The sequence below is a fragment of the Haliotis cracherodii genome, unplaced genomic scaffold, assembly GCF_022045235.1.
Source record: "Haliotis cracherodii isolate W230 unplaced genomic scaffold, xgHalCrac1.p SCAF_4, whole genome shotgun sequence".
NCBI lineage: Eukaryota > Metazoa > Mollusca > Gastropoda > Lepetellida > Haliotidae > Haliotis > Haliotis cracherodii.
In genome coordinates this window covers 39,343,107-39,361,776 of record NW_027266297.1, presented here as the reverse complement: position 1 = coordinate 39,361,776, position 18,670 = coordinate 39,343,107, and the positions used below count along the sequence as shown (strand labels likewise).

The 18,670-nt window shown below is 40.2% G+C and overlaps 3 protein-coding genes across 3 annotated transcripts; 1 reads left to right on the top strand and 2 right to left on the bottom strand.

The window, feature by feature from the left end:
* Positions 1 to 546: 546 nt before the first annotated feature.
* LOC139480051 (HMG domain-containing protein 4-like) lies at positions 547 to 18,276 on the bottom strand. The gene is made up of 9 exons (XM_071263032.1): positions 18,242 to 18,276; positions 15,175 to 15,229; positions 12,593 to 13,736; positions 11,405 to 11,535; positions 10,330 to 10,411; positions 9,225 to 9,289; positions 8,152 to 8,364; positions 2,570 to 2,662; positions 547 to 1,549 (listed from the first exon to the last, which is right to left on the bottom strand). The coding sequence occupies exons 1-9, from the start codon at positions 18,274 to 18,276 to the stop codon at positions 1,382 to 1,384; spliced, it is 1,986 nt and encodes a 661-aa protein (XP_071119133.1). The 3' UTR covers positions 547 to 1,381.
* Positions 2,783 to 4,480, top strand: LOC139480054 (uncharacterized). The gene is made up of 2 exons (XM_071263034.1): positions 2,783 to 3,236; positions 4,329 to 4,480. Exons 1-2 carry the CDS (start codon positions 2,783 to 2,785, stop codon positions 4,478 to 4,480), a joined length of 606 nt encoding a protein of 201 aa, XP_071119135.1.
* LOC139480053 (uncharacterized) lies at positions 4,634 to 7,651 on the bottom strand. Its single transcript, XM_071263033.1, has 3 exons — positions 7,468 to 7,651; positions 6,260 to 6,447; positions 4,634 to 5,108 (listed from the first exon to the last, which is right to left on the bottom strand). The coding sequence occupies exons 1-3, from the start codon at positions 7,649 to 7,651 to the stop codon at positions 4,767 to 4,769; spliced, it is 714 nt and encodes a 237-aa protein (XP_071119134.1). The 3' UTR covers positions 4,634 to 4,766.
* Positions 18,277 to 18,670: the final 394 nt, after the last annotated feature.

Here is an 18,670-nt window from a genome sequence, read left to right as displayed (position 1 = left end):
ATCAACTACAGTTGTGACTGTACCCAAACAGCAATGATGGTTGTTCAGGCTATCAACAACAGTTGTAACTGTACCCAAACAGCAATGATGGTTGTTCAGGCTATCAACAACAGTTGTGACTGTACCCAAACAGCATTGACGGTTGTTCAGGCTATCAACAACAGTTGTAACTGTACCCAAACAGCAATGATGGTTGTTCAGGCTATCAACTACAGTGGTGACTGTACCCAAACAGCAATGATGGTTGTTCAGGCTATCAACAACAGTTGTGACTGTACCCAAACAGCAATGATGGTTGTTCAGGCTATCAACAACAGTTGTGACTGTACCCAAACAGCATTGACGGTTGTTCAGGCTATCAACAACAGTGGTGACTGTACCCAAACAGCAATGATGGTTGTTCAGGCTATACACCACAGGTTCAGACTGAAAGAAGACACTTAACGCCAATATTGCGGTAACAAAGTGAAAATCAAGATGATATAGAATGATGATATTTTATTTATTATGATAAATAAATGACAACAATGTGATGGATGTTCTTAATCAACAATTAGCACACTTTGATGCAACAATCATTTACCCAGATGCTAACATAAGTGACATACTCTTCCAGTACCTTAACACTGTGTCCAACTGCCATTCCTACACACAACTGAAAAAATATGATAATTTTGATATTCCAGTTGTGAATGATCAAATTTGAATATTTAACTGAAAGATGCAAAGATGTATCCCAATACTGTTATATAACAATACATTCTGCTTCCTTGCTCGCGATACTACAGTCAGGCCACATTCCCCAAACAAGGTTATCCAGCACTTCTTCGTAAAAAGGCCTTTTTCACATTCAGTACACATTCAAAATTCTTCAAGCCCATGAACAGAATGACCAAACTGCATTTCCTGCTATTTTAAATCAGCTATAGGATTTTAATCAATTGTCAGAGCTATGGAAATCATGGTTATGTACAATGCCATAATGAACACGGTGGACGCCTATGCAATGATCTCAGCATAACAGCTATATCATTGCCATACACTCATTGTAACCCTGTTGGAAAATCGCATTCATATTTTTCACTAACTACTCTCATATCTTCCCAGTGTGTTGTCCAATTACTCACAGGAACTTGACACACCTGACACCTCCTGTCATCACTGGCTATGATACAAGTCTGTCATCACTGGGCAGTGATACAAGTCTGTCATCACTGGGCAATGATACGAGTCTGTCATCACTGGGCAATGATACAAGTCTGTCATTACTGGGCAATGATACAAGTCTGTCATTACTTGGTAATGAAACACGTCTGTCAGTCACCTAGCAAGGATACAAGTCTGTCAGTGATCAGTGGGCAATGATACAAGTCACTGGACATCAAAGTCCTGGCATGACATAGGCGATGTTATCCAGTGTTTTGCCATGTGTGGGTCGTGAACAGCCGTTGAGTTCCGGTACCTGCTGCGTGAGACACATAAGGGGTCCGAATGAGCACAGTAGCGAGTCTAGAAGCACGGACATACTACCCTGCACCGCTATCAGACCCTGCAAGACAAGAAGAGAATCATGTTACCTAAACTCACATGAACACTGAAACTAGATATAATTGTAATCCTCAACTACATCAGAACATCAAAAGGAACTACATGTATGTTGGGGTAAAAAACTGCCCCTATTTGCAAAAATCGAAAAACTTTAGTCTTTAATCTCTTCTGAGGTTTTACTTGGTCCCATAAAACAAAGACTACCACCTTTGTTTGTTTGGTTTTTTTGTTTATTATTTAACGCCACACTCAGCATGTACAGCTACATGACAGAGGTCTGTAAATAATGAAGTCTGGACCAGACAATGCAGTGATTGACATTCTGATCTATGCAATTGGGATACAATTACATGCATCCACCAAGTCAGCGCCCTCACCACCAAATAGTTGCCTCTAACGACAAGCACAGGTTGCTGAAGACCAATTTCAACCTGGATCTTCAGGCTATGAGATATTTGCCTTTACTTGTCCTTATCATGCTCAGGTCATACATGTAACAGATCACATTATTTGAAAGAGTTCCCTATCTGCTTCTATCATGAAATATTCCACTTACCACAAATTTGATGTGACTTTCTCAAAATTGAAGAGCATTTAACAGTAATTCATGTTAAGCCAACGCAGATAGTGAGGATACACATACACTTGAATCAAGTTGTATCATGTGTAGTAAAGATACACATTTGACCAGGGACTAAGTGAGGGACTGTTTCTATAGCATGTATAGTTTAATGGGTTTTTTGTTTTTTTGGTTTAATGCCACACTCAGCAATATTCCAGCTATATGACGGCAGACTGTAAATAATTGAGTCTGGACCAGACAATGCAGTGATTGACATTATGAGCATAGATCTATACAATTGGTATACGATGACATGCATCAACCAAGTCAGGAAGCCAGACCACCCGATCCCGTTAGTCGCCTCTTACGACAAGCATCGTCGTCCTTGACAGCAAGCATGGGTTGCTGAAGACCTATTCTACCCCGGATCTTCATGTGGCTCTATACTTTAATACTAGCCTTGTGTTCCTGCAGCCGCATCCCGATGATGCTGAGAGACTCCCCCAGCAGCTTCAGATGGGCAGCCACATCAACAGGCTCCGTTCCAAATCCCTGAAACAGAGACATCTTTCACTGTTTCCATACTGTTACTGATGTTACAACCATACTGTATGTGAACAATCTGCTTAAGGGGCATTCACACGGTACAACTAGTTGTATACAATTTGTTGCATGCAACTAGTTGCACGAACTGAAGTTGTATACAACTCACCATTCACACGGCGGCGAGTTGCATACAACTCGGATCTCGCGAGATCTCAATTTTTAAGACGATGTTTACATTACGTCATGGCGTCTGCGTATGACTCTGATAGCGATGACGATATACTTGAGATTGCCACAGTTGCGTTGCTTGCGGATTGTTCACAAGTTAGAACCAAGCGGTCATGTTGGGTGAGGCCATGGATTGCTAGACGAGGGCAATTTGGAGCATACAGCGCTCTTTTGGCGGAGCTCGAAGCCAAGGATACAAAGGCCTTCTCCAATTTTCTTCGCATGAACAAGTCAAGCTTCACCGATCTCCTAGATCGCGTGTCACCTCTTATTGCCAAAACGGACACCCCCATGCGTGATGCCATTCCACCTGGTGAGAAGTTGGCCATTACTCTCCGCTATCTAGCCACCGGTAAGTATACTCTTGCGAAAAGAGATCTATTGTTTACCCGTGATCAGCTGTTATTGAAGGGCAAGGACACGATGAACAGGCAATACTCCTCACATTGTACAATGGATAATCGCTTGTTATACATCAACGGAATAAGTGTGTGAGGAGCTTTGAACGAGGGTCTAACTGTGTGCCCGCCCGCCAGCTTTTCGTATATGTTATTGTATCTGTTACGTTACCTAAAGGAAAGATTAGGCCAATCACTACCTCCAACAAACACATTGCTACATCTCATCATACCAGTATATCATGGTATATAGGCAAACAGTAAAACTGAGTATGGGTGAATGAGAATGCTTGATTTTCCACTGTAAGTCTATTATCTTTAATGTATTGCCATAGAAAACATAAACGCTCATTTTGAAGATGAATTGTATTTATTTTGTACATGTTCAGGTATATTTCATCAATGTGAAGTATCTGTTTTGAAATATAAAAACGTTAAGTGCTGACAATTTCTTCTTCGCACAATTGATCACATACAGCTTTATTATTTCAAAATATTTTTCTTATTACATTTTACTCAATTAATTTATTCAAAACCCACAAACAATTCTTTATTTGACACAAATACATAGGCACTCTAAATTGGCATGTTAATATTTAGAGACACAACCACCATCTTTGGCATTTACATTCTCATTCTTGGTCTGTTACTTACAATTAATTAATTAGAAATGTTAGTTAGAATTAATGTTGTTTTTATTCTATTAAAAAAATCATTACAAGTTCAGATCATTACATATTTTTATCAATTATTATTCTGAACTGTATATATCAAAGTGATAAAATAATTGACACGAGTGTGTAAATAACCAGATGCCATGAAACAGTTTCATTTACATTTGTTATTGATTCAAAGATGTGAAAATTAGTACATATGTACTAAATGAAGTGGGTATGCAATTGTAAATGATATAATAATTGATTTAATTTTAAATTCTACTTTGTAATGATCTTTTTATTGGGTGGTAATGTTATCTCCAAGATTGAGTGATGCTATAATGATAATCTATGAATACATATTTTTATGGGTTTTTTAATTTTCAACAGGAGATAGTTACAAGTCACTGGAGTATCTATACAGAATACCAAGCAACACAATATGTGGATTTATTCCTCATGTCTGCCAAGCGATTTATGACTCATTGAAGGATGATTACCTGAAGGTATTGTTGATATTTTTATTAAAAATTATTTCCTGAAAGCAAAGTTTATTTAAACAATATAAATAGCATAGGCACCAGTTGACAACCTGGTCTTTTTTGTGTGTACAGTTTCAAGAAAGAGTACTTTAGATATGGTCTGGACAAACACACCACTATGTACAGAGTCAAAGTAAAAATTGCTGCCATGGAAACAGGATTTTTTTAACATCCTAATTGACAAATTGCACCACATCATCCCCTGATTAATACAACAAGGTTTGGTCAAAACTCTCACGTTTTTCAAATTGTGCATCATAAATAACCTCTAAATAACAGTTTCACTTCAGTTGTCTAACTGAGCTTCAAAAATTAATTGTTGTATTTTTATTTTTAATTCTTGTCTCTTTCTGTCATTGGTGACATTTGATAATTCACTAGCTATGTATTTAGCAAACAACATGTCCCCGTTATTCTCTTTTGCTGCCCTTCTTTGCTCAAGTGATTTCAGTGTTTGCAGAACTTGGGTTTGCAAACTGTTATTGTCTGAGCGCCTTGCTTTCTTGATTGGTGTTGACTCTGCCAGGGGCAGAGGAGGGCAGTCTTCTGTATCCATTGGACTTGTCAACAAACTGTCAGAGGCGCTGCTTTGCTCCTGTTCATCTGTATCTTGTCTCTCTGAGCTGTTCTGCAAATTTAAGGTTCCAATGTTATCCATTATTTTTTATTTCCAATTTCAGGTTCCAACCACAGAACAGGAATGGGCAAACATAAGTCAGGGATTCTGTGACAAGTGGCAATTCCCACACTGTATAGGAGCACTGGATGGGAAACACATTGCCATTCGGGCTCCTACAAACTCTGGATCATTGTATTACAATTATAAAAATTTCTTCAGCATTGTTTTGTTGGCCCTTGTTGATGCAAATTATAAGTTTATTTATGTTGACATAGGAGCCAATGGAAGAGCCAGTGATGCAGGTATATTTGCAAACTCCTCATTGTATGCAGCTATGGAGAACAATACTCTGAACGTACCACCCCCTTCCCCCCTTGCTGGACGCCAAGAACCTGTGCCCCATGTCATTGTTGGGGATGATGCTTTCCCACTAAAGACATATATCATGAAACCATTTCCCTTTAGAGATACCACAGAGGACAAAAAGGTCTTCAATTATCGTCTTTCTAGAGCTAAGCGTGTCTCTGAAAATGCATTTGGCATACTCGTAAACAGATTTGCGGTATTTCAAAGAACTATTACTGTTGAACCTGAAAATGGCATTAAGATTGTTATGGCATCTGTGGCTCTTCACAACTTTCTTCGCACAAAATGTGACAATGTATACACAGAATCAAATAGCACTGATATTGCTGTTGTAAGAGACAGTAGAGCAACATCACTTGTCCAGCAAGGGGGAAACAGAAACACTGCCAATGCAAGAACTGTCAGAGAGGAATTTGCAGAATATTTTTCTACAAATGGTCAGGTTCAGTGGCAATGGGACTATGTCATCTAAAGTTATATTTCTAATACCCTTTACCTATAGTACCACAAGTACAGATGGAGACAGTTCTTTAATTTCATGGTCATTCATATGTTCGCACTTCAACAACAGTACAAATAGTACAATCTTTTCATTTGAATGAGTGAGTGAGTATGCTTTTATGCCGATTTTAGCAATATTCCAGCAATATCACACATTGTACCCATGTCAAGAATAGAACCCGGGTCTTCGGCGTGACAAGCGAACGCTTTAACCACAAGACCGCCCTCATTTGAATGAATTTGATCAACAAAATAATGATAATGATAAATATGCCTATTTTCATGACACCAACCATGTTGTTTACTGTGTTCTTTTGATGAACCTGCCTCCTGAGGAATGGATCCAGAAGTTGGAACCATTCCCATGTGGAAACATAGACCTCGTCAGTCCCTGCTCCACTCTTCTTGGACAGGGTCTCCTTCCTCAGCTCCTTACCATAGTATGTTCGTAAGGTAGAAATTTTAGTTGGGACTTGATCAACTAGAAGAGACATACATATTGTCATATAAGTATCAAATGCTGGAAACAAGAAAGTGATGGATAGTTGGATTCTTTTACAATGTTTACTGATGAAGTGGATGTAATTCAATATTACATTTAGGGACTGAATTTATTAAGTTTAAGATACACAACACAGAGCAATTTAGGTTTATTACATAAGAACATAAATAAACATGAACTTGAGTTGGAAAATTAGTGTGAACAATGTGATAACATTATAGAACTGTGTGGAATTAACATAATGATTGATTACACACATACACATGACAACGTAAGACTATTTGTAAGACTGTTATTTGGAATATGCTCATGTACTTTATGATCATGTCTGAAAATCATCATGGAAATATATGTCTACTTGAAGTAACTGTGATATGAATTGTTGCTAATATAATTTAAATGATTTTTGTCTGTATATATGCAGCTGTACAATATGATTGATTGTTAATATTTCATTGTTGTAAATTATTCAGATAAAATATAATTAATCACTGAGCCGGAATATTCCTTATTATTTCATAGAATAACATACTTAAGCGGTCTCTATTCCAACATTAGCATGACATGTATCACTCCAATGGAGCCTCTCGCATATAGGTCAAATAGTGTAAACAGACAGGCGTGGATCGACATTTAAAAAGGTTTGTAATAACATATATCGGCGACTGCACATAGTATGAGATATAGTTTCTCAAATTCAACATCATTTCAATCTGAAACGTACTTCTGATTCATTTTATGTTCGCTGATCTGTCTGAACACGCTCGAAGAGCAGACGCACGTTGTACACACACTATCAATCGCCGAAGTAAGAGGTCAGAGTTCATCACATAAAACAATGAATTAGAAGTATGAAATCGTTATCTGACCCTTCTATGTGTACAAATGTACCAAATTAACAATTTCCGCCTAGTCATAATGCCCGAAAACGAGTACAGCTTCTACAAATGCCGTGTGTTACCAGCTGATACTTCGCATATCGTGTTCATGAATTCTCACCTGTCATCCCATTACCCATCATCTCTGCAATAGAGATGTAGGCTGCTTGTCGGTGTTCCCGCTTGGAATAAAATGGACTGGATACATTCCACAAGCAGTCATGGGACGCATAATAGCCGATAAACCGCTCCGTTTCCACTCTAGACATCTCAACTTTCTTCAAGCGGGACGCTGGGGTCGCCATGATTGTTTACATTTGGAGGTGAAAATATCACGTGATTTGGATACGCGTTTTGATTGGCTGCGTACGTACAACTTGTCGCATGAAAATAGAGCATGTCCTATTCCGTACAACTCACGTCCAACAAGTTGCATGCGTCAAAAGTTGGACCGACTTGCCCGTTCACACGATGCAATGTGTTGCATGCAACAAATTGTATACAACTAGTTGTACCGTGTGAATGCCCCTTTAAACACGATACAAGTATACTCATAATGACATTCATCAAACTCCAGTACTACTGGGTACACAAAATGTTTTTTGAAAAGTAATGCATTTTCAAGCATGCCACAAAAGACAAAGGGGGACAACTTTTGACAGCCCCCACGTCATTTCTACTACACAAGATATTTAAATCACCCAAGTTGACCTTAAAACATAGCAATTAGTTCTCCAAGAATTGAAAACTTTACATTAAATTCAATATTCAATATGGGTGAGTTTGTTTGACAGGGTATGCATACCTTGATGGGACTTAGTGCAGACTCCTCCCCTGAAGCCTTGGCTATCCTGGCCCCCTGGTGTGGCACCATGGGCTTAGCAACAGGCAGGGTGGGTGCAGTGGGTGTGGCTGGGGCAGGGGGCGTGGACACGGCAGGTTTAGGCTTGTTACCCTTCCCTGTGCTGATGAGGGTGGAGCCCTTCCCCGCCATCTTCTTAGCTTTCCTTTTCCAACACTGAAGGAAAGAGACATACAGACATCTTGTCAAGTTGAAACCCAGTAACTAAAAAAACAGACACTGTATTCGACGTTATAAGCGCCCCACTCTAATAAGTTGTTAACTAGAGGTGAGGTGAAATTGGGTTTAACGTCGCCTCCAAGATTATTGCACTTATATAGCGACGTGCATGTACGTGTATGTGTGTGTGTGGCTGCTTGTACTAGTCCGGACTGATGCCGATTTATAGTGCTAGCTCACTGAGATACCAGGCCGCAGTTTAACATGAATACCCCACTCAGACACAGTATACTGACTCCGAGCCGACCAGTCCTTGTTTTAGCCCCTTAATGCCGAGCGCCAGACAGGGTAACAACAAGTACAATCTTTTAACGTCTTTTTGTATGACGTGGCCCGGGATCGAACCCTGGACCTTCCGCTCTCCGGGCAGACGCTCTACCACAAGACCACGGAGGCGGTCCTGTTAACAAAACAAAAGTTGGAAAAGAGGAAAACTTAGAATATATTTTTGGCTCAAGTCACTTGATTTGGAACATTATGAGAGTGTATTGTGTACATAATGTGAATATTAATTTCTAAAGTTTGTTTGTTTGCTTGTTTGTTGTTGCCTCACTCAGCAATATTCCAGCTATATGACGACAGTCTGTAAATAATCGAGTCTGAACCAGACAAGCCTGTGATTGACATCATGAGCATCGATCCACACAATTGGGATATGACAAGCATCAACCAAGTCAGCGAGCCTGACCACCAGATCATAGTTGCCTCTTATGACAAGCATGAGTTGCTGAAGACCAATTCTAATCCAGATCTTCACAGGGTCATATCTTGGTGTAATGCACAGTATAATACTTTACCCATTTTTCTTTCTTTGTTAATGTCTGCCACATCTCTCCAAGACGCCTGCTAATCTGAGCAAAATCTGAAACGTCAAATTAACAAGAATAAGAGTGAGTGAGTGAGTTTGGTTTTACGCCGCTTTTAGCAATATTCCAGCAATATCACGGCGGGGGACACCAGAAATGGGCTTCACACAATGTACCCTTGTCGGGAATCGAACCCGGGTCTTCAGCGTGACGAGCGAACGCTTTAACCACTAGGCTACCCGACCGCCCCAACAAGAATAAGATTAGCCACTCATGTTAAGTGAGGTGAGGTTAGGTCAGGTGGGGTGAGGTGAGGTGTAACGTGTGTGTGGCTGCTCGTGCTAGTTCAGACTAATGCTGGTCTTATAGAGCTAGCCCACTGAGATTCCATACTACAGTTTAAGGTGGATCCTCCTCTCAGACACATTAAACTGACTGCCAGCAGACCCGTCCTTCTTTTATCCCCTTACCGCCTAGCCCTGAGCAAGGTAGCAACAAGTACCATCTTTTAACATTTTTGGGTATGACCTGGCTGCTCTCCTTGCAGATGCTCTATCCTTAAGACCACAGTGGCAATACCGTTTTGTCAGGAAAAGATAACAAACATCATGGAATTTGTGCTAATGTTATTGTTTCACCTGGCTTAAAGGATAACAAACATCATGGAATTTGTGCTAATGTTATTGTTTCACCTGGCTTAAAGGATAACAAACATCATGGAATTTGTGCTAATGTTATTGTTTTACCTGGCTTAATGTTATCAGAATGATGAGTTATTTTATCAACCTTGTTATTACAATATTTATGTCGGCCCAATTTTATATTTAACCGGCCAAACAACAGTAATTACCTGCAAACGGAAACACTACCTTGGAAGAGTGAGTGAGTGAGTGAGTATGGTTTTACGCCGCTTTTAGCAATATTCCAGCAACATCACGGCGGGGGACACCAGAAATGGGCTTCACACAATGTACCCATGTCGGGAATCGAACCCGGGTCTTCAGCGTGACTAGCGAACGCTTTAACCACTAGGCTACCCGATCGCCCCAACTTGGAAGAGAACCAACAGAAGTGACTACAGTGGGCTACAACTCACCAATGCCTGGGTTTTCTGCTACTAGTTTCGCCCGATGAGCATTGCAGTACAGCGTGTAGGCTGTGGGTGGACGTTTCCGCTTCTGGAACAAGCAAGATAGGTCGGCTTGAGATTCCTTGTCTCTGACTTTTGGATAGTGCAATGCATGAATAATATTACCTCAAAGCCACTCAGCATATATTCTTTCTACATGACGGTAGCCTGTAAAAAAGGTCTCTAAATAAATTATTTTGACTTTGCAACAGACAATCCAGTGATTGATGTTATGAGCAACAAACCAAATCGGGCCTTTTAAGTCATTGAGTCTGACCTTTCAATCCAATAAGTCGCCACATACAACAAACATAGGTTGCTTGGAACCAATTTTAACGACTCCCCATCCTTGCTTGACAACGGTATAAGGATCTATACTAAAACGTCGCTTTTCACAGCATCAAAGAAGTTGTTTTCCATACATTGTGTCTACCTTGTCCCCATGGGGGATGCATATAATAGCTTACAAGGATTCCCCCCTTACAAGAATTCACTGTTACAATTTTAGCGAGGATTAAGCTTCTCTTCTCCACATTCTTACCCCTCGTCAAGTGATACTACGCAAAAATTGTTCAGCGGTAGAAGTCTTGCATGTGCGGGTAACAAGCAGTTTTAACAGTATTCTAGTTGTATCGTGGCAAGTCAGCTTCATGTGTCAGAAAGTGGTGCGGGTCTCAGACATTTACCACTTTGGTGAAACCCATGAGCACGGGTATGGTGCTGACAAACCAAGAAACATAATCAGGGCGAACCGTCAAACACATGTTTCCGGTGTGACCAAGGGACACTACTCTGCGGCCACCATTATCCCTGCACTTTTTACGTTCTTGCTTTCCATTTTCATCATTGGTATAATAAACACCCTTCGCCGAGTGTGTGAGTGAGTGAGTGAGTGAGTGAGTGAGTGAGTGAGTGAGTGAGTGAGTGGGGAGTGAGCGAGCGAGTTTGTTTTTAGCAATATCACAGCAGGGGACACTAGAAATGGGCCTCACACATTGTACCCATATCAGGAATGGAACCCGGGCCTATTGCATGATCTCACCTTACTAAGCAGGTCGGATTCTTCCTTCTCTTTCTCTTTTTCTTTCTTCTTCCCACTTTTCTTGTCTCCAACCTTCACCTTGGCAGCAAGTGCAGCAATGTCTCCTTCAGGTGGAGCCGGATGGGAACCTTCTGCATCACATGACAGGCAATAAATACCTTACAAGCTTTTCATTTCCAACACTTTCATGTTGGTTTGTTGTTTAATGCCACACGCAGCAATATTACAGCTATATGATGGCAGTCTATAAATAATCAGGTCTGGATAGGGACATCAGGTTTACAGTATCAGATTACTGGTACACAAATTCAAAGACTTATGACATGTATGATGTCGATCAGAAAACCACATTGCATCCCCATGACCACTGTAGCAAATAAAAATAACTACTTTGGTTTTTGTCGTTTAATGCTGCACTCAGCAATATTCCAGCTATATGATGGTACTATGTAAATAATCTAGACCAGACAATCCAGTGATTTGACATCATGAGCATCGAAGACATGCATCAACCAAATCAGCAAGCCTGATCACCTAATCCTGTCAAGTCGCCTCTTACGACAAGCATGGGTTGCTGAAGATCCATTCTAACCCATTCAACACTTTCACGAATCACCAACAAGGACACGTATCTGTCACAGAGATAAATGTGGTAATTCTACCACCCAGCTGAAAATATTTGATGTCATTTTTCTGTTGTACTGAAAGCTCAGTCAATTCAATTATTAATAACAGATTCTTAAGAAGGAATATTCAACTCTTGCTGATTTTTTCCCCTCTTGTGTTTTCTCCACTCATTGTACTGGCACTATTTGTACCTTCAATACCAACATACCATAAACAGCATGCCAATGAAGAGGTCCTTTGTCATTTGTATGACTTAAGAATGTTTATGGTATCCCCTGATTAATAAACTGTAGCAGCAAGACTCCCAGGACCTCCCTTAATTTCTAATGGTGTGTGTACTATAATGGCAGCCAGAAATTAATAGACTCTAGTGATTGATATTGTGAGCACGATCAACACCGTCAGAATACGATGACACGCAATCAACCAAGTCACCGAGTCTGACCACCAAATTCCCCTCTTACGCCAAGCATTGCTGAGACCAATTATAACCAGGAATCCCCACAGGGTTGCAATCTGACATTTTAAAAGCCATGCAAGTTCAATCAACAAAGGGACTACCTTTACCCGTTTCTTGACCATGCTTCTTCTTGGCCTTGCTACCACTTCCAGTAAGCTTCTTCTTGGATTTCACTTTATCTCCATCATCGGCAATGACCAGGTTTGGTTCATACTCAACATCTATGGGACTGTCACTCAGTTTGCTGGAGTTAAATGCAGCGGCCAGAGTCGGGTCCATGCTGGGAGTGGACGGTCCAGGAGTCGGCGCAGGCTTGATCTTCTTCTTGATTGAGTGCTTCTTCTTGCCTGATGTCACCAGAGCAGCCAGGTTGGGCATGGCCTCCGATGCACTCGGACTCACAGCTGGAGCTACAGGTTTAGGAGTACTTGGTTCTTTAGGAACAGCACTAGCATCAACTGTCTTCTTTTTCTTCTTCTTAACAGACTTTGCTAAAGCTAATGCTGTGGCCTGATTACCCGATTCCAACATTTGTTCAAATGATGCCTTTGGTTTTTTATCCCTGGGTGATAGAAGCAGCTTCATTTTTAAACTGTCCATACTCCCTGCGGCATCTATAGGCTTGGATGACGCCGTAGGGGGAGTAACAATAGGAATAGCAGTTGAAATTTGTGGTTTGGGTGTCAGAAGTAATTTAGGTTTAATCTCCACCTCCTGTTTAATAGGCTCTGGCACTGGTTCAGAGAGGATCATATCTTCCTCGTCATCTTCCAACAAAATTCCACCCGGTTCCAGTTTTACTTTGGCTTTCAAAGTTTTTTTCACATTTGGACTTACCTGCCCAGGGCTGAGTTCTGAATTGGGCGAAGTCTTTGTGACAGCTTTCGTGCTGACAGAGGGAGTGGTGGGAATAGCTGGCGAGCTCAGCAGGAATTTGATGACACTGCTGGGTGTCTGACCGGTCTTCACAGCCTGCGGACTGCTCTTTGTCTGAGGTGGCGTTACAGGCAATTGTTTAGCTACGGGAGACACCTCTACTTTCTCTATCTTGACTTTCTGCTTCTTTGCGGGTGGTGGGGCAGTTGGACTGGGTGTAGCCGGTGCTGGTGGCACTGTTGATACTGTTGGAGCTGTTGGTGGCTTTACTGCCTTGGAAGCGTCCACAGCTCCCTTCTTGGTGAACTGTTTCTTCTCAGCTTCCTCAAACTCCTCCATCTCAAGAACTTTAGCAGACTTCTTCCTCACCTGTAGATCAGGTACCACATGTGAATCAACATGCCAGCGATTGCACCCACATTAAGTCTAAAAACACTAACCCTCGGACACATTACAGTCAAATGAGAGGCAGCATTAGAAATTGGCACTTGTCCTATAAGTCCTTGCAAACTGCCCAATAGTTAAGGTGTATAAAGGATGAGTAGAAATTTGCCATTTTTAAGGGTTTTGCCATGTTATCCTTATAACGACTAGAAGACTAATATGTTAGTTTCTATCACTGAGAGACCAGTAATTCTATACTATACCAGACCAGCTGCCCAAGCAGTAAATACAATGCACGTCTTCTTATTGATTGACCATGTCCATACTCACTTCAACCATGTTAACTCAAATGTCCTGAAGCTATTGTATTGTTCAAATGGTTTACCATGTGCTTACAGGGGTTTTACACCAGCTTACAGACCACAGTCAGCAGTATTCCAGCCAAATCGTTGCAGCCTGTAACGAACTGAGTCTGGGCCAGGCAACCAGTGGACGGCAGTCCATGTCTTGAGGACACACAAGAATCCAAGTAACAGAGTCGGACCACCCCATCAAATGTTTTCACCACTTTCTCCACATGGCTGCCACAATGATGTAACCTTGTTTCAATATTCCAAAATCATTCACAAACAATTTTGCCCCTTTTGTCAAGTCCTGAGTCAGTTTTGTTTCCTTAGAACGTTTAGAACTACTAACTACTTACTACTTTGAGAAAAAAGTGACAAAGAGTGAGGCCAGTGTCGTGTTTCATATAAAGAGCTGAAATAAGAATATGCGTTTCTTTTTGTTAGGTACCATCTAGTTTTACGGAACTTAACATTTGACACATAGACAAATACCAAATAATTCTGCTCATTGATCAGTTGGGATGATCCAATAATCAATCATGATTTTACAATCCATTCCAAACACTAATGCTATACATAATCACATGATTGGCATTACGTGAGGGGAAATAGGGTTGAATATTGCGTCCAATATTATTGCAATTATATGGCGACGTGGATGCACGTGTGTATGTGTGTGGCTGCTTGTACTAGTTCGGACTGATGCCGATTAATAGTGCTAGCTCACTGAGATACAATACTGACTCGGAGCCGACCAGTCCTTGTTTTAGCCCCTTAATGCCAGACGCCAGAGAGGGTAACAACAAGTACCATCTTTTGGTATGACGAGGCCGGGGATTGAACACCGGACCTTCCGTTTTCTGGGCTGACGCTCTACCATTAGACCACGGAGTTGGTCTGATTGGCATAAGGGGGATCCTTGAGCATGTTGAGGTCTTCTTTGGTATTTCAATCTAGGAAGCTGCTTGACCATAATGCTTAATTTTAAACAAGATTAGAGGGTTATATGAGTGGATTTGGGAGGAAAGCACACATTCCTTGCAGTCTGGTGACTGGTCCTGGGTTACATTACTCACCCTGCCTTGCCTGTCACCGGAGTCGGACATCTTGCTGGGGGTCTTCTTGTCTTCCCTGAAAGGCAAGACTTGTCATGACCATGATGATAGATGTAACAATAATCAACATAATATATTATTTATTGATGCTTTGGTTAACCACAATACATTTTGTCAAAATGTATTAATATGACCAGGCTGAACCATTTACATAGATCACCATACAAAATATAATACACATCTTTGTCAGTGAATGTAGAAAATGCTGTGAGGGGTGAGTAAAAAAACTCCCTCTGTTAACAGAGCTTTGAATTGATGTGAATACTCAAGAGCCAGGTTCTTTAAAAGTGAAAAAAAATTTTGAGGTGAAAGAAATCCTTTTTCATTGGGCAAGAAGAACCAGAAAAATAATGCGGTCTACCACTGCCTTGAAGCACTGTTTCTGTTTAGGCAATGTTCTCACTCTCAAGGGCTCTGTGCACAAAACTCCACAGTCACACTCAGGATTATCATCCATATGCCTCTTTCAGTCTGTGACAAAGGAGTACTGCACTTTACCGGGGACACATTTTTGGAGGATTGAACTCATGTTGCCAGCTTGAAGATAAGCTAGACTAATTACTCAGTCTAACACTTACAGGATTCATCACAAATAATTAGTGCTCATCTACCAAGTGATCAGCACCCGATTGTTTACCATTAGGCATATGTGCAGTTGCCATGTTGTCTTGAAAACTCGAAACTTGATATTGTAAAGATTTTCCTCAAATAACATTGAATTAATTAAGCAGTCAGGGTGGCCTCTTTGGGATGTGGATTTTCAATTCCTACTGCAGGACCCGGTTTTTCGCGTGCGTGGGCAAAGTCACTGAAGCGCGTGTAAAAGGACTTTGAATATCCTGTGTTAAGATAGCCAACCCATACCCTAAGTCGATCACAACAAACTCTAAGGATCGTAAAGGGGTGCTACCCTTAACATGCCTAAGGATCATAACTGTTTGGTGCCAAAGTGGTGCCCAGCACTAAGGATCATGATAAAATAATAGTTTCGGGTACAATTTATCCGAACATCGCATCAATATTTTTGATGTTATATTATTGGGTATTGTTTAACCAAATCACAGTAGATTGGTAGAAAATCATCTTCCCGAGGGACGGGAGTTGTTGACGGACACTAAGAGTCCAGTTTCCACTCTCGTCGAACTAGGATGGAATTTCTTGGTTGATCCAGGGGCTATAACAAGTTATGTCCCTTCTATGTTCCTCCAATCGACCAATCAGATTCCAACTCTAAAATCACTAGCATTTGCTTCAAACAAAATGGCAGCGGCCAGTGAAGATGATCTGATCGATAATCAAAATCTATATTTTAATAAAATAAGTCTTACTTCACGAAGTGAATCAAATCATGTGAGTACCTTGATCAAAAACATGAAAAGATTTAGAAAATATCTGTTGACACTAAGTTGACGGTACACAAGCATTGCAAATACTGCAATTGAACAAAATCTGCTGCACGGCAGTTTACGAACCGAATGTTGATTTCATTACGTGAATTTGATTGGACTATGCATAGACATCTTAAATTTCATATTTTTATTGACCATGTTTGTAATCACCTGTTTGTTTACCTGAATTCTCAGAAGGGATTCTAATTCAATGTGCATAATATGATGTTGAGCAATAGCTTCACCCTTTCAAGTTATGTATGCATTAATCAACAACAAAAACACATGTCAGTTTGGCTGCAGCTCTTTAGAGGGTAGGGAATACCTATGACCAATAACCGTTCACAAGTAATTCAGAGCACCTTTTCACAGATCACAGGTAATTTTTCCACCCATTTCAAATCACTGATAAATACTGTGTAAATAGAAATAATATTTCATTGTTACTTATCATGCTTATCAATCTGATAGTGACTAAACCACGTCATTATCAAGTTTATGTTTTTGCATGTATAAACTTGGATTGCATTTCATATTATTGTAACAGATAAACTTGATGAAAACACCATATTGGGTGTTTCTTGATATTTTTAGGCAAAGTCCCCCAAAGTTACTACATGGTATTCCCAGTTTTGACATAAAAAAAGATGACGAATGATAACATTTCACAAGAGAGAAAGTAAGACATTTCACAGAAAACATGAAATTCATAGGCAAATTAACAACAACAGGACTGTTGAGAAATAACGTATCAAAGCTAATTACTATTGAATCACAGCAAAACAAAAGAGTCAATAACGTATCGCTCTTAATTGTACCAGTATATCCTTTTTTTTATATAGCATTCTTTTATCCTCTCTCTGATAGATGTCGCTTCTCTGCAGCGCAACGAGAATAGCGCCATAAACAATCAAAATTATAGTCCATAAATTTGATTCCGCGTGTAACAGATTGACATTAATATACCTATAATAATATATGATCTATAATTATCCGTCAGGATACTAGCATCTTAGACTATCAGCATTGTACATCTATACGCATGCGCGGCGTGAGTCCCAGGAAGCCGTCAGCCTGTACAGACGTCTCTTAGTATATCAGTAAACAGTGATTAACCAAACCCAGCGTTCGTTATGCAGTTCTCAGCTGCTACGACAACCTGAGAATATTACACCGCGAAGAAAACGCTGATCCTTATTTTAATACTTTCAAAGTTGGAGCAGTAATTCCTTATAAATACAAGCTGCAAAGGGGTAGAATAAGGGATAATACTGAGTGACATTTTGATCATATAGAACATAATCATAGCAAACACAGAAGAATTAAAATTCCCTCCCAATGTCAGCTGTCAGTCATTCACTACGACCAAAGACGTCTATAGATCTGTATACATCATCTTTGCACTGACACTATTCTGTGCATTCGTTAAACATAAGAAATCGAAGCATTCATAAAAGCATTCATAAATAGGCTAAAACATTGAAAAGGAAAACACAACCATTCAGTACACATGCGATAGCTTACAGCAATAAATCGCAGACGATTGCAAAATGAACAGCATCTGTACTTTGGAAATAGCTCGCGTTTGAAATCTTGCTTTAAAGATTAAACAAAACAGAAGATTCAACTGTGTGACTTACAAAGCCTTCTCGATTCCCCCCAAAGCCGCCAACATTAACTACTTCCTGTTGACATGCTCCGCAGTGAATAAACTGGTTTCACTGTTGGTACGCGCCGCAAGCTTAGCGCGATTTACTTATTTAGGTAGACAGGAACCCAGTCTATAAGCGACATCGACCTGACAACATAAATATTTGTTTCGTTTATCCCGTATATTTGTTATCCTGACAATTTCACTGGGAATAGTGTATAGTCCGGGTAAACGGCATTTCAAACGGATTTGTTTAACTACAAATTGTATGAATTATATAAGTACATGTAATTCACATTTAAAAACTCAGCTTAAGAAAATGTAATATACAGCGAGTCTTTACAGTAGGTTTAAAATGCGAGTCATATACAAACTACTGACAACGTTCATTTTGCACACGACTGCTCTAAAAAATAAC

Bases quoted from the DNA above. Each gene is read 5' to 3' on its own strand.
- LOC139480051 (XM_071263032.1), bottom strand. From the start codon at position 18,276: ATGTTGGCGGCTTTGGGGGGAATCGAGAAGGCTTT. The intron at 13,737-15,174 runs GTGAGTAATGTA...CCTGATCTACAG, and splicing joins CCGGTGACAGGCAAGGCAGG to GTGAGGAAGAAGTCTGCTAA. The intron at 8,365-9,224 runs GTAAAGTATTAT...TCTTTCCTTCAG, and splicing joins TAACAAAGAAAGAAAAATGG to TGTTGGAAAAGGAAAGCTAA.
- LOC139480053 (XM_071263033.1), bottom strand. From the start codon at position 7,651: ATGGCGACCCCAGCGTCCCGCTTGAAGAAAGTTGAGATGTCTAGAGTG. The intron at 6,448-7,467 runs GTGAGAATTCAT...TGTCTCTTCTAG, and splicing joins GATGGGTAATGGGATGACAG to TTGATCAAGTCCCAACTAAA. The intron at 5,109-6,259 runs GTTGGTGTCATG...TTAAATTTGCAG, and splicing joins AGAACACAGTAAACAACATG to AACAGCTCAGAGAGACAAGA.
- LOC139480054 (XM_071263034.1), top strand. From the start codon at position 2,783: ATGCAACTAGTTGCACGAACTGAAGTTGTATACAACTCACCATTCACA. The intron at 3,237-4,328 runs GTAAGTATACTC...AATTTTCAACAG, and splicing joins TCTCCGCTATCTAGCCACCG to GAGATAGTTACAAGTCACTG.